The sequence below is a fragment of the Antedon mediterranea genome, chromosome 8, assembly GCF_964355755.1.
Source record: "Antedon mediterranea chromosome 8, ecAntMedi1.1, whole genome shotgun sequence".
Classification (NCBI taxonomy): domain Eukaryota; kingdom Metazoa; phylum Echinodermata; class Crinoidea; order Comatulida; family Antedonidae; genus Antedon; species Antedon mediterranea.
The window spans coordinates 7092826-7106019 of NC_092677.1; the positions used below are offsets into that span (position 1 = coordinate 7092826).

Genomic DNA, 13194 nt, shown 5'->3' on the forward strand with positions numbered 1-13194 from the left:
GTATCTTTGTTTGACCTTCATATTATCTGCACAACACACATCGAACCGGTGAAGAGAAGGAGAGGAGCACGTTGTTTGTTTTCCTTGCATATGGTTAACGAAATAGGTATTTATTTGACAATTAATAGTATCTGTTAGTAGATCTGTAACAAAATTGAACATTGTTAAGATGGGTGATAATAGTGAAGTTGAAAATATGGCATTGGCGAGTGGAGATACCACGGAAATCAAGCCGTCGGAAGAGGAATTGCTTGTGGACGCTAAGATATCGCATGTTACACCTGAACATCAGCCGAATGGGCCGGTTGCAGGCGATTCGACCGACGGAGGACAAGTAACATTAAAAAAAGAAGTTGGGCTGTTCAATGGTGTAACAGTAATCGTTGGCTCCATCATTGGATCTGGTATCTTCATATCACCAAAAGGTGTTTTAGAATCTTCAGCAGGGTCCGTTGGTATGTCTCTCCTTGTTTGGACAATTTCCGGCCTTTTCTCACTTGTTGGTGCTCTTTGTTATGCTGAGCTGGGCACAACAATTCAGTTATCAGGAGGGGAGTATTCATATATTTACGAGGCTTTTGGAGAGTTACCAGCTTTCGTTCTCCTGTGGGTTACTTTAATCATCATTAACCCTACTGGCCAGGCTGTTGTCGCCTTAACTTTTTCATATTATGTTGTTCAGCCTTTTTATCCCGACCCAGATTGTCCGCCGCCAGATGAATTTATAAGAATTGCTGCCGTGTTGTGTTTAAGTAAGTTTTTAAAATTATTTTCTATTTAATACCTAATAAATATTAAATCAAAACCTATATATCCTGGTATTTATATATACACATTTTTAGGCAAGAAATAAACAAAATATTTTTTTCAACAGCCAAAAAATAGCCAAAGCAGCATGGACGTTTACACAAGAAAAATAGAAATTTTCGGTGTTGTAAAGTCCCTTTACAAAATAAAAATAAATATGGTAGTGTTAGTAAAAGACGACATCAAGAAAAAAAAAACAAATATGTTTCAACAAACAGCTTCTAAAACATAAATGTACTGTACAGTATTAACCGAAAGTCAAAGACTGAAAAAATTCCAGATTAAATTAAAAATTACATATTATATAATCTGATCAAATATTGATCAAATATATTATATTTGATTTGTGGCATTGAATTTTTGTAATTTATTTTATTTCTTCGATAATTTTAATATCAAATGTATTGTGTCTTGTATTATAATGATCTAAACTCATCCTTTTCTTCACAAAGTATCTGCCTTCCTCCTTTGTATGTATAGTTGTATAATAATAAGTAATCAGTAATCCATGCTGTGTGCCTCATTCATTGACTAAATTTGCTCAAGACTCAAGTCTTTAGGCATTCCATTCATCGTTGTTCATTGGACTGTTCCATTAATTCCCGCCCACACATGCATGAACACATCATAGTATTGGCCTTGAGCCACAACCATTGGTTTAAAACAACTTTTTGTTTTATATACATGTGTTGCTATGATCGGTTGCATCATCCAATGTTTTTTTTTTTATATTCATATTATTTCCCGCCAAAATACTGTATTATACCAATGTATTGAATAGACAATATTACCAATCAATATTTGATTGCAAAGTACTGACTGTTATTGTTATTCATTACTTTGAATAATCAATGATACACAGGTTTTATACTGTATTTATTACATGATGCCATGGACAATAGCAAGGAAATCAATAACATCAAATCAAATATTCTTTAATAATCAGAAAATCATAAATAAACTACTTAAAATGTTGATGTTAAAATCAATAACTACATACAAATATACTGGGTTCATATTTATTAATATACACAAGTTTTCTATATAATTATTAATACTGACAACCTTTTATAAGTGTTCCTTCGTATCTATAGCAGCCGCATATCAGTGCTCATTCATCTGACCACAATGGCAGGGGCTGAAATTTACCTGTAACACCGGTGTTACGGGTGCAAAGACAGCATAAGATACATGAATAATAGCATATTGTGCTTTAAATATATATAGTTTTACATGATAAAAGGAGGACCATGCATGCCATATGTCATACTATGTATAGTTTTACATGATAAAATGAGGAGCATGCATGCCATATGTCACACTGGGTTTACCCCTTACTCTTCAGAAAGAAGTACTGAGGGTTGAGTGTCACATACCCTGAGCCAGATATATATACTGGACCTTGGAGTTTTCTGAGAGGACTTGTTCTAACATCAGAACTATGGACAAGGAGACTCTTGAAACTGTGCTGATTTTGTTGATGCCCTGAATGACCCCCTCCACTGTCTGAATGAGCCGCTTGGCCACTCAACTGCAATATATTTATTTTGTTATTTATCAAATCTGTAGATAATAAACGATTTTATCATTCTTCTACTAATTTAATCAACCTAGATAAATGCAAATGCGGATATTTGTTGAACTCAACACATGCACAGTATTCGCATGTTTACATTGTAATTTCAAAATGTACCATAAATGTATCTCCTGTGCGTCATAACCCTTTATTTTTGTGATACGTTATAGAAATAATATAATTTTAGTGAGTTGGTCACTGTAGATATTTAGTTTTTAAGAATGTGACCTTAATTAAAGCACCCAGAAACTGAGTGAAGTACTGTACTCTGCAAAATATTGCCACAGAGGGCGCATGTTTATATTTATAAAAGAAATTTATCTTTAATTATTTATGAACCGATTTTCTTGAATCTATAATATGATATACGATGTGTAATAGCAGGGAGATAATCATATTTTGGTATTTTGATACTAATATTGTTTCATTTAACTACTACTTTCTACAACACTTTCTAAAATCTATATAATTTCGTCATATAGGCTATTTTGGCTTATACAGTTAATGGTATAGTACTCCAGGGAAGTGAAGCTTACTTATAATATAATGGCATATAATAATCACGTTTTTATAGTGTATTGCACTAGTTTCTATAACAGCATTGACCTATACATTATTTTAATCTTATTGATCTTAAACTGATTGATGTATTGTTTCACTTTACACAGCTCTATTGACATTCATTAACTGTTGGAGTGTGCCATTGGCTACCAAGGTTCAAGATGTCTTCACAGTGGCTAAGGTGTCGGCGCTTATCATCATTATCATCGCCGGATTTGCGTATATGGCGCAAGGTAATGACAATGAACTATAAATGAGGGGCTTAATCGGTCAGTCCGTGCAAGATTAGGAAGTTCTAATTTATTATCAATTGTAACTTAAATTGAGTGAGAGGAATTTATGTATCGGCTATGAGGCTTACTTGGACTAAATAGGGATTCATAACAGGGCCCAGAAAAGAAAAATACAATTCCGACCTGTCCACATTGTTGGGACCTCCCCTTAGGGTGACAAAATCAGCGGGCTTCGGCCTCTGCAGTACACCACTGGGCAACACATCTACCCTTGTTACAATTGCCTCTTTTATCAAAGAGTGCGGTGCTGTACAGTATACTGTAGTATATTACCGTCTCAACTCAAATTAGAAAAGATAATTAAAAAATGGCCTGACTTAAAAACTTCTGCAATAGTTGAACCATACTACTTTATTGATAAGAAAAGAAAATCCATTTCTATATTTAATATTTTAATTTTCACATTAGGAATAATTTTGTTAATCAAACAACTTATTGCTTTGACAGGCAACACAGAAAATTTTGAAAATTCTTTTGAAAATAAGATTGGAGAAGATGGAAGCATAGCACTTGCTTTCTACAGTGGGTTATTTGCATATGCAGGCTGGTAAGTACTTTGGAGAGTAGTGTGAGAAGACACTTTCCAAAAAAAGTAGTGTAAAGTCTCAAACTCATTCCTCTTTACTTTCTGTAAACCTGAATTCGTCAGATTGTGTTAAAAAATAGAAATATTAAAGATTTTATTTCTTTCCGATTGGAAGTAATTTTTATGAATATTTTTCTACTTGTAGAGAATATAGAATTATGTTTAAATAATGAGTAATAATACATAAGAATATAATATATTTGGTTTTATGTTTTACTGTAGGTATACATAGCAAGTATGCACTATTTAACGTTTGTTTGCAGTACACATGTTTCTAAAAGGAAACGAATTTTGAGTTTTATATATATGAAATATTAACGATTCTATTCAAGGCATGATTCAATGTTTTTTCTTTCACTAGCAGCACACACTGAGCTATTATAGTAGTACTGTAGTTAGCTATAGATGTTAATGTAATAGGTTTAGTCCATATTTTGAATGCAACATAACTTACTACTAGAGTAAATAGAAACAGATTTCCTCATCTTTATCATTTTAAATTAATTAATAAATTTTCAGTAATCACTGGGCAGTTTAGAATTTTTTCTGTGGCTGTATACATATTTATAATTATTAACATGTGTAAAAATTACAATCACAATATTTAATCAGTATTGTTTTGTATTTTTCAGGAATTATTTGAATTATTTGACAGAAGAAATTAAAGAATCAGACCAGTATGTTGTTTGTTATTTACTATTGCTGTTAATTATTAAAGCAAAGTACTTAAAACAAATAATCACTTAAGTGTTACTATGAGGAACACATGTTGTAATTTTTATTTACCAAGAATGCAATACTTGTCATAAAGCTGATTTGTTTTATTTGGAAAAAATAGTATATCTCTTTATGTATATGTATGTATGGTTTTTATTATAAATAAATGATAAAGTATATATTATATAAAATATGGAGGAAAAATGGAAACATAAAAACTTGGTGCAAAAAGTATGCATTTCAGCTTAGAGAAGAGCTTTATTCACTCTATGGTAGTTGATAATCTATGCAACTGAAACTATTTACCAAGAATGCAATACTTTCCATAAAGCTGATTTGTTGTATTTGGAAAAAATAGTATATTTCTTTATGTATATGTATGTTCAGCTTAGAGAAGAGCTTTATTCACTCTACGGTAGTTGATAGTCTATGCAACAGGAGGACAGTCATACTGTATTTTATGTGCAGTATTTATTATAGATAAAATGAATGTACTGAAATAAAAAAGGAAGCAAAAATTAAAATTATTTAAACTTCGAGAGGAGCTTATTGGCAATATGCATTTCCTCTATGGTAGTTGATAATTTACTGAACTAAAAGACTTCCAGCGAATATTTAAACGTGCGTGCCTACACACAATATTAAGTAAATTATGATCATAAGTGAGGGTTCCATTAGTGTATATTGCAGCTACAGTAAAGTTTAAGCCTATAATCTGATGGACATAATTGACCTCATACTAAAGCACTTTGCCATATTGGTTATAAGTTCACAAGGTTTGAGCCATCTATTACTATACAACACTAAAGCTCTGGGGCAATATGCTACAGCATCAAACTTCAACATATTCTAAATGCATAACCTAAAGCATGTTTTCCACAATTTATTCTTGCGAAGATTTCAAAACCAATCCGAGCAAACAATCTTGTAAGTTGTAAGTTGTAGCAGGAACATATTAAACTGGTAGCACTATTTACCCAAACAAATTTGCCTAGTAGAAAAAAGGCTTTGTATCGATTAACTTGCGTAATGAAACACTTGTTGGCTGGCTTGCATTTGCTGGTTTTAAAAATCTGTACCGGTAATGTATTTTATTTTCCTTTCAGAAATTTACCAAGGGCTATTATCATTGCCATGCCACTAGTAACAATCATCTATGTACTAGCGAATGTGGCATACTTTGCTGTTCTCTCACCCAATGAGCTGATGCTGTCAAACGCAGTAGCAGTTGTACGTATAAGTTCACTGATTTACGTAGAATACAGTTTTAGCTTAGTTAAGATGCTCTTCTACCACTCCAAGGGTCCTGGGTTCAAGTCCTTCCATATGATGTCAGGATTTGTTCTGAGACAAAAAAACAACTCTACTCGGAAAATTGGTTAATATGCACTGTAGAGTCTTTTGCGTATTATGTTTGTCAGAGCTGGATTGCTAGTTTTAAGTAGGACACTGAATGAATTCGCTTAAGGTTATTTTCCTTAATATAAAAACAAATACTGGTGTAGACTAAACATACTTAAGCAGTAATAATGTGTTATTTGCTGGAATTTTACAAATAAAAATGTGATATTTTCTTTAGTCATTTGCAGTGAAAGTTCTTGGACCAATGGCTTGGATTATTCCCATTGCTGTGGCAATGTCTACATTTGGAGCTGTTAATGGGGGGATTTTATCCCAGTCAAGGTAATTAATATAAACTCTATCAATCACTATCAAGGAGATTTAGGCAGTCTACATTCACTAATATTCCATTTCCAAGAAAGGACATAGAACCGTGTCCAATAGCGTTATGATATTTGGCCATCTGGTTCTTCGTCATGTCCAATAGCGTTATGATATTTGGCCATCTGGTTCTTTGTCATGTCCAATAGCGTTATGATATTTGGCCATCTGGTTCTTTGTCAACATAGATTCTACTGTAGCCAGACTGTAATTCTTATTTGAAGGAAAGGAACTGGTCTTGTTCCAACAAGAACTGCCTCAAACATTCAACCCAATTACTATATATTTACTAAAAACATCCATTTTTAGCTCAACCTTCGCAATTTGAAAGTTTCCTATTGATGGGTTTAAATAAAAATCATACCTTATTATAGACTATACTGTACCTACTCTTTTATATATTATGTAAGGTAATGTCTTCATAACCGTTTAATGTATTGAATAATTTAGGTTGTTTTTTGTGGGTGCTCGCGAAGGCCAGCTACCTCAATTGATGGGGATGATACATGTTAAGCGGTGTACACCTCTACCTTCTATTTTTTTCACAGTAAGTAATATTTATTTTGAGATTTGAGAAGCAACAGTACCTTATTTGCCAAAAAGCCCTTCTTGTACATTAAACATTTAACCCAGATGAAGGAATAGTGATTTCTAAAAGCTTTTCACTTTCTGACTCTTTTGCATTATCGATTTGTTTTCTGCTTTAATTTATTTGTATCTCCATTGAGATCTAGCCACTGATACCCATAGTGTTAATTTGTCTGTAATTTGCTTTTTGATTTATATATATATATATATATATATATATACACAATTGTTTGCTTATTTTCTTTTATCGCAGTGTATTTTGTCGTGTATGTATGTGTTCGTGTCTGAGATAGACACACTAATAAACTACTTCAGCTTTGTCACGTGGCTTGCAATCGGCTTTGCAGTCTGCGGTCTCATTTACTTGCGTTTCAAGAAACCAGAGCTCAAAAGGCCATTTAAGGTAAGAGTGCAAATTAGTTCACAATTTCTTCCTGAACCAGTCATGGCATGGTATATTAATAATTTAATTTTTGTTTTTACTCAAACAGTTTGTAATTTCTGTTTTCTTTTGCAGCTAAATATTATGTTCCCAATAGCCTTTGTTTTGGCATGTCTGTTTTTGACTGTCATGGGCGTTATTGCTGCCTTCTACGATACACTGATTGGCTTAGCCATTACGATTACGGCATTCCCCGTTTATTTCCTCTGCATCAAGTGGACGGATAAACCACTTGTTTTTCTACGAATGATAAGTAAGAACTTTTTTTTTTATCAACACCTGAATAAATGGTTATATTACTAAAAGTTGTTGTATCTACTGTAAACATGATGCCTGCACATTGCATCTAAAATTGTCCATAATGAATATAACTTTAATATTAAATTTTATTTTCTTTCATTCAGCAACAACAAGTTTTTGGTTTCAGAGGCTGTTTATGGTTGTTGGTCAGCAGAAAATTGATTAAGGAATTAGTCAAGGTAAAGTTGATAATGATAATAAAAAACTATCCAATGCTATTCACTATGTCAACTTTTTTCCCCTGCTCCAATTTCTCATGTATTCACCCTTCTCTAAGCTACATTCATAGATTAGAAATGAAAGTGAGCTCGGTTTTGATTTTTAAAATGGGAAAATAATGAAAACTTGAATTGAATTGCACCTCTTTCCCTGAAACGTAACAAATGGAAAATGTAGCTTTAGAATCACTAAATAATAATAATAATAATTTTATTATTGAATACATTAATATCAACATGAAGTTAACAACACCAACTGTCTTTTTAACAGAATTATTTCTTTTTATTCTTTCAGAGTTTTTTTATATGAATCACAGATGTATAGCAATGCAATTCAAGTACATTCTGATCCTTTGTCTTATACTACGCGATAAGTACACGACTTGTTACACCGTGTGCCAACTAAAACTGTGAGATGTAAACAGTAACACATAACCTAAACTGTCATAAAGGCATCTGTACTTAAGCCTGTTTCCCACTAGGGCGAATCGAAAAAGCATTCCGCTTATACGCATGCATATTTATCTTTTATCTTCAAAATCTCTTTCTGAGACGAATTCTAGTTCCTTGAGTTTTTCGCTTTAGCAAAATTAGTAGTTTGAATTGTTTCTACTGTTTGCGATGCAAAAAAATGCGCAACCAATCAAAGCTCAGGAAATAAGTCGTTCATGTACTTTAAACGAAGTTACATTTATTTCAACTTAGAGGAAGAAGGTACTTAAAATTTGAAATGACCTACAACAAGTTCACAGTACTATACAAGGTCCGCTTATTTCGGCTTAAGACATCCAAATACTAGTTGTCGTCACCAAAGATTCCACTTGTATTTGAAGAACAGCATTGAAATTAGTAGCTTACCAAAAAATGTATATAAACCTCTGCGAAATGGTGAGTGAAACCAGCCTAACTATTTGACTCAAGACGATGAAAGATGAAAAAATGAAGTCTAACCCACAACTATGGCATTCCTAAACACATCACTTTGCCAACCAGCCGGTTACACATGCATTCATTAAACTATGTGTATATGATCACAGTGGAAGTTTTTTTTTAAACAACCAAAAACAGTTCATTTGATACTTGTTCTCTACTCACAAAAGCCATGAAAAGATATGAATAGCAAACTGTCCACAAGATCTGTTATCAACTTTTTACTCTGATTGAGTTTCAGTACAGCGTTTAATTATATGTAGGTGCTTCCTTTTAAATGCCACTCTAATACTTTTATTTGTACAGTAAAAAAAAACTTTCTGTTCCTGTCAGAATCTTTTTTTTGTCGTTTTTTCATGTGCCAATTACTGTATCACCAAACTCGTACCACCTTCTTCAATATGTTTTACAAAATAATACAGTATTATTTCGTAAGACCAAAAATCCATCCACTAAGCTGTTCATATTATGTATCAATAATTACGAGTGTACTTGGAAAGTAGAAAGTTATCTAATTTTAAACAAAAAATGATGGTCATGGCAACAAAATTATGATTTAGGTTAAAATCTGCCATTTCCTGGGAATTTAAATTTAGTTTTTGTTTGTTCGTAAATTTAGTAAGAAATTATGTGACTTGTTGAACTTTTAACTTAGCATCCTTAAAAATTAATTTACATTGTATATTTATTATCTTGTACTGTATGTTGAGTGCCTTATCTGTGGCATTTTAAAATTAGATAATATTAAATAATACTGTACTTAAATAATTCAAACTGGTTGAAACCATTGACATCTGGTTTTCATTTTACATATGGAAAGAAGCATTTAAATTATGCAAGAGCGGGAATATGTATTTAAGAAATCTCAGTGAATGTTTGGTCACAATGTACTGTAGTTGTATAATATATCATAATCAACATTTGGAAACCCATTAAAGATGTTTTGTCCCCCTGAAAAAATAATTCTTAACAAAATTTTTGCTGAATATACCATTTTAATGTAACCTAAGAGTTATCCACTTTGACCAAAAAATGGATCGAAAAAAAGAATTTAACCATTTTTTTGTCATTTTATAAGTGAAAACATTTGGGGTTTTTTCCTACAAAAGCGATTAACTTTAATAAACTACAAAATAACTCGAAGTCTGATTTAATTAATCTTCATTTTTCATGTTTTTTGGGGGACAATACATCTTTAATTCTTAGTTATTAACAACTTTTATTTCTGACAACTGATATTGCTCTATGTTTACACAATGAAAGAAATTAACATCTGTTTATTGACTCGCACATCCATTCCATTTTAACCAAAATGTCACTTTTAACAGTGATTGTCCTGAGCCTTGCATGCTTTTATATACTTGCCAACTGCAGTGTTAAAAAAAGGATTAAAATACGGTAAATTAAAATTTTGTTCGGGAAACTGCAATTAAATTTATGGATTTCTGTATACATATATCTATTTTGGTATTAATGTTTGTATTTATTTTAACTTTTAGTTTACACAGAGAAGTGATTAGGAGTGAAAATATGTAAATATTGTTTAGAGCTTATTGCATGCTTTATAGATGCCACACCAAGTGTGGAAAATGTATAAATGTGTTATAGGATTAACTGCAAAATGGCTTTGGCCTACGTTCAAACTCGCAGAGTTATTGTTGATTTGTTTATTTAAAGCCTAGTTTACACTATCAAACTTGTTTAAATTTTTTTCTTCAACTAATGTTTGTCAGTGTAGACTTCTGTAAACTTATTTTCTGCAATTTTTTTTTCAAACAAAGTTTCCCAGTGTGGACTAGGTTAAACGCAAGATCCCTGATCAGACCATTCTGATCTGTATTTATGACTAGCTAAGTGGGTGTTTATTGACAACACTTGGTTGTGAAATGCCTGTTTTATGACACCTCCCTTAATAGCAGAGGTGACCTCTGAGAGCTGGGTTACCCGTATTGTAAAAACATGTCCCTCATTCATATTTCAAGGAAATGTCCGCCTTATAAGGGTGTCCCCTGACGTGTTCCAAGGGAGGAGTTTAGCCATATTGTCCGATTATAAATACTTGTTTTTATGTACTTTTCTTCTTCAACGCTATACAGTAAGTAAGAAATAATAGATCAGGAAATTAAAATAAACTGCCGTTAAAGCTATTTGAAAATATGTGTAGCTTCTTTATTATGTTATGTAGGCCTAAATAGAACTAAATCTAAAAACAGCCGTAAAATATATTACCATGAAATTACAAAAGTGAGAGTATTATGGTGATAGAAGAAAACATGATTTTAGAAAAGAACCAGTTTGAAACCGGCATACATGTTTTCAATTTCGAATCGGAGTAGGGATCAGCACTTTAAATGTTTAGAATAAGCGAAGGTTTCTTACATTAAGCTTTTTTTTTTGTTAATTATTCATTCTTCCTACATTACGAAAAAGCTCTGTAGCATACTACTTCTTTTCTTTCTTCAACACTTTTGGAAAAAATGTGATTGTTATCGTGCAAACCCGGAGCTTCCCTTTAACGTGTAACTTTTGTTTGAATAAAGTTTTTGAATATTGGAGGCAAATAAAAATCATGATAGCCCCCTCTACGCCTATAGACTGCAGATTATGTGACGTATATGACGGTGTGAGGCAATTTTTAACGTCATGCCCACGTCATGATGACTCGTCGAAAGTTCGCAGAATTCTATTACTGAGTACGTGAACTCGGTTCTGTTCTGCGATTCACATAATGTAAACACTGTTTTCCTATACTACTACTCATGTATACATAAATAATTGATGGAAATCAAATTGTTTTTTCTCTCTAAATTAAAGTTTAATAATAATCCGCTTGGCAAGCTTCTTGTTCGAGAGGTGGAAGTGTATCGCTGAGTGTACCTACATATTATAGTATATATTTCTTTTTAAATTTGTTTGGTTTATAACGTTTATTTGTATGTAGTTCAAGTTGACTGCACCACTATCACAACCAGAAAAGAGATTTTAATCTCTTTCCTGGTACAACCATTATATTGATCATTGATGATGACTATGTAATATTAGAAGGCCTACAAAACACTGTACAAACATACCGGTATTATTATTTTTGGTGTCTTAACAAAATTTCCCTTTTAATAAATGTGTCCAGGTGAACATGAGCTATATTTCCCACTCTTTCGCACGGAAAGAGGTGTGTCCGATGATGATCCGCATTCATTCTATGTGGGGAGGGGACAGTGAATGGAAAACATGAATGGGCCAGATGAGTCCGATCTGAAATTTTCTACTTAAAAGATAACCATAGGCCTACATATGCCACCGTTATTACAAATTTTCTATTCACTGTGACACGTGCATAATGATATATATTGACCTTTGAAACCATTGTCAAAATGGCCGGGCGGCACACCATTTCGGTATACGTTTGAACGAAGTGGTAAAGAGTTCCGTTCACATTTAAAAATGAGGAATCTGGGTTTACCACAATCAAAGTTCGTTACCCAATGCTTCTCGATTATGGAACGCAAAAAATAGCAAGTAGACTCTCCTAATTCTGTATCCAATATAATAATTCCCGATGAAAGAGTATAGGCCTATGAGATTGATATAATAGTGACATATTATGGATGTGACTTGTTAGAAGATGATCCTTGTGATGTAGCTGGATATTTATGATGTCATACTTAATGGGCTTCCTATTAGGCCTATACATGCTAAAAGTAGGCCTATAAGTAAATTGAAATGTAATTAAGAAATGAATGAAAAATAAAAATGATTAGGCTATGTCAACTGAAATCAGCCGATCCAAAACGTAGATAACAAATCAACTTGGGGGTTTCAGTTAAATTCGTATGAATCTTCGTCCTTCATTAATTATGTATTTTTTTTTATCCGTTATTTTATTGAATCAATGAATAATGATTAAAATTTCTTATTTTTCAATATTCGACATTGTATTCTGATCTTTCTGTTATTTTTATTTCCTTGTTTTATATTTCACTGTCGAAATACAAATGAATGATCTTAATATAGGGCATATTATGAACACAAAATCCACACATTATACATTAATATAATATTATTAGCGCATACTCTGAGATTCGTCATATACCGAGCACACACACAAACCGTACCACACACAAAAATACTTTTTGTCGTCATCACGTGATCACGTGACCTGCAACAGATAGCTAGCCTTCAACACAAGCGGATTTTAACGGAAAGAAAAAAATAGTTGAAATATTGTTTAGTGATTTACTTACATAAATACACAAGTTATAAAGTCAGAAGTCAATGGGATGTTTCTTTTTCTGTAAATAGGAATCATACGCCCGGTAAATATCAGATATTCATTGATATACTGTAGTTTTATGTCAGTTAGGCTAGGCCCATTCATCTACATTTTGTATGGATGATGGAACGTAAAATGTAGGCAGTTGCTCCGGTCGGTTGTGTCGTCGTCGGGTACTTCATGA

The 13194-nt window shown here is 32.6% G+C and overlaps 2 protein-coding genes across 2 annotated transcripts in view; both read left to right on the plus strand.

Moving 5' to 3' along the window:
- On the plus strand, window positions 1-12607 carry LOC140056693 (Y+L amino acid transporter 2-like). Its single transcript, XM_072102152.1, has 11 exons — window positions 1-752; window positions 3052-3177; window positions 3685-3784; window positions 4456-4500; window positions 5647-5770; window positions 6120-6223; window positions 6713-6809; window positions 7104-7253; window positions 7368-7545; window positions 7697-7771; window positions 8106-12607. The coding sequence occupies exons 1-10, from the start codon at window positions 170-172 to the stop codon at window positions 7756-7758; spliced, it is 1569 nt and encodes a 522-aa protein (XP_071958253.1). The 5' UTR covers window positions 1-169; the 3' UTR covers window positions 7759-7771; window positions 8106-12607.
- Window positions 12608-12852: 245 nt separating this feature from the next.
- Window positions 12853-13194, plus strand: part of LOC140056692 (E3 ubiquitin-protein ligase Su(dx)-like) — a 28416-nt gene continuing 28074 nt past the window's right edge. The window contains exon 1 of the mRNA XM_072102150.1: window positions 12853-13053. The gene's annotated coding sequence lies outside the window, so the exon portion shown is untranslated. The remainder of the gene's footprint in view (window positions 13054-13194) is intronic.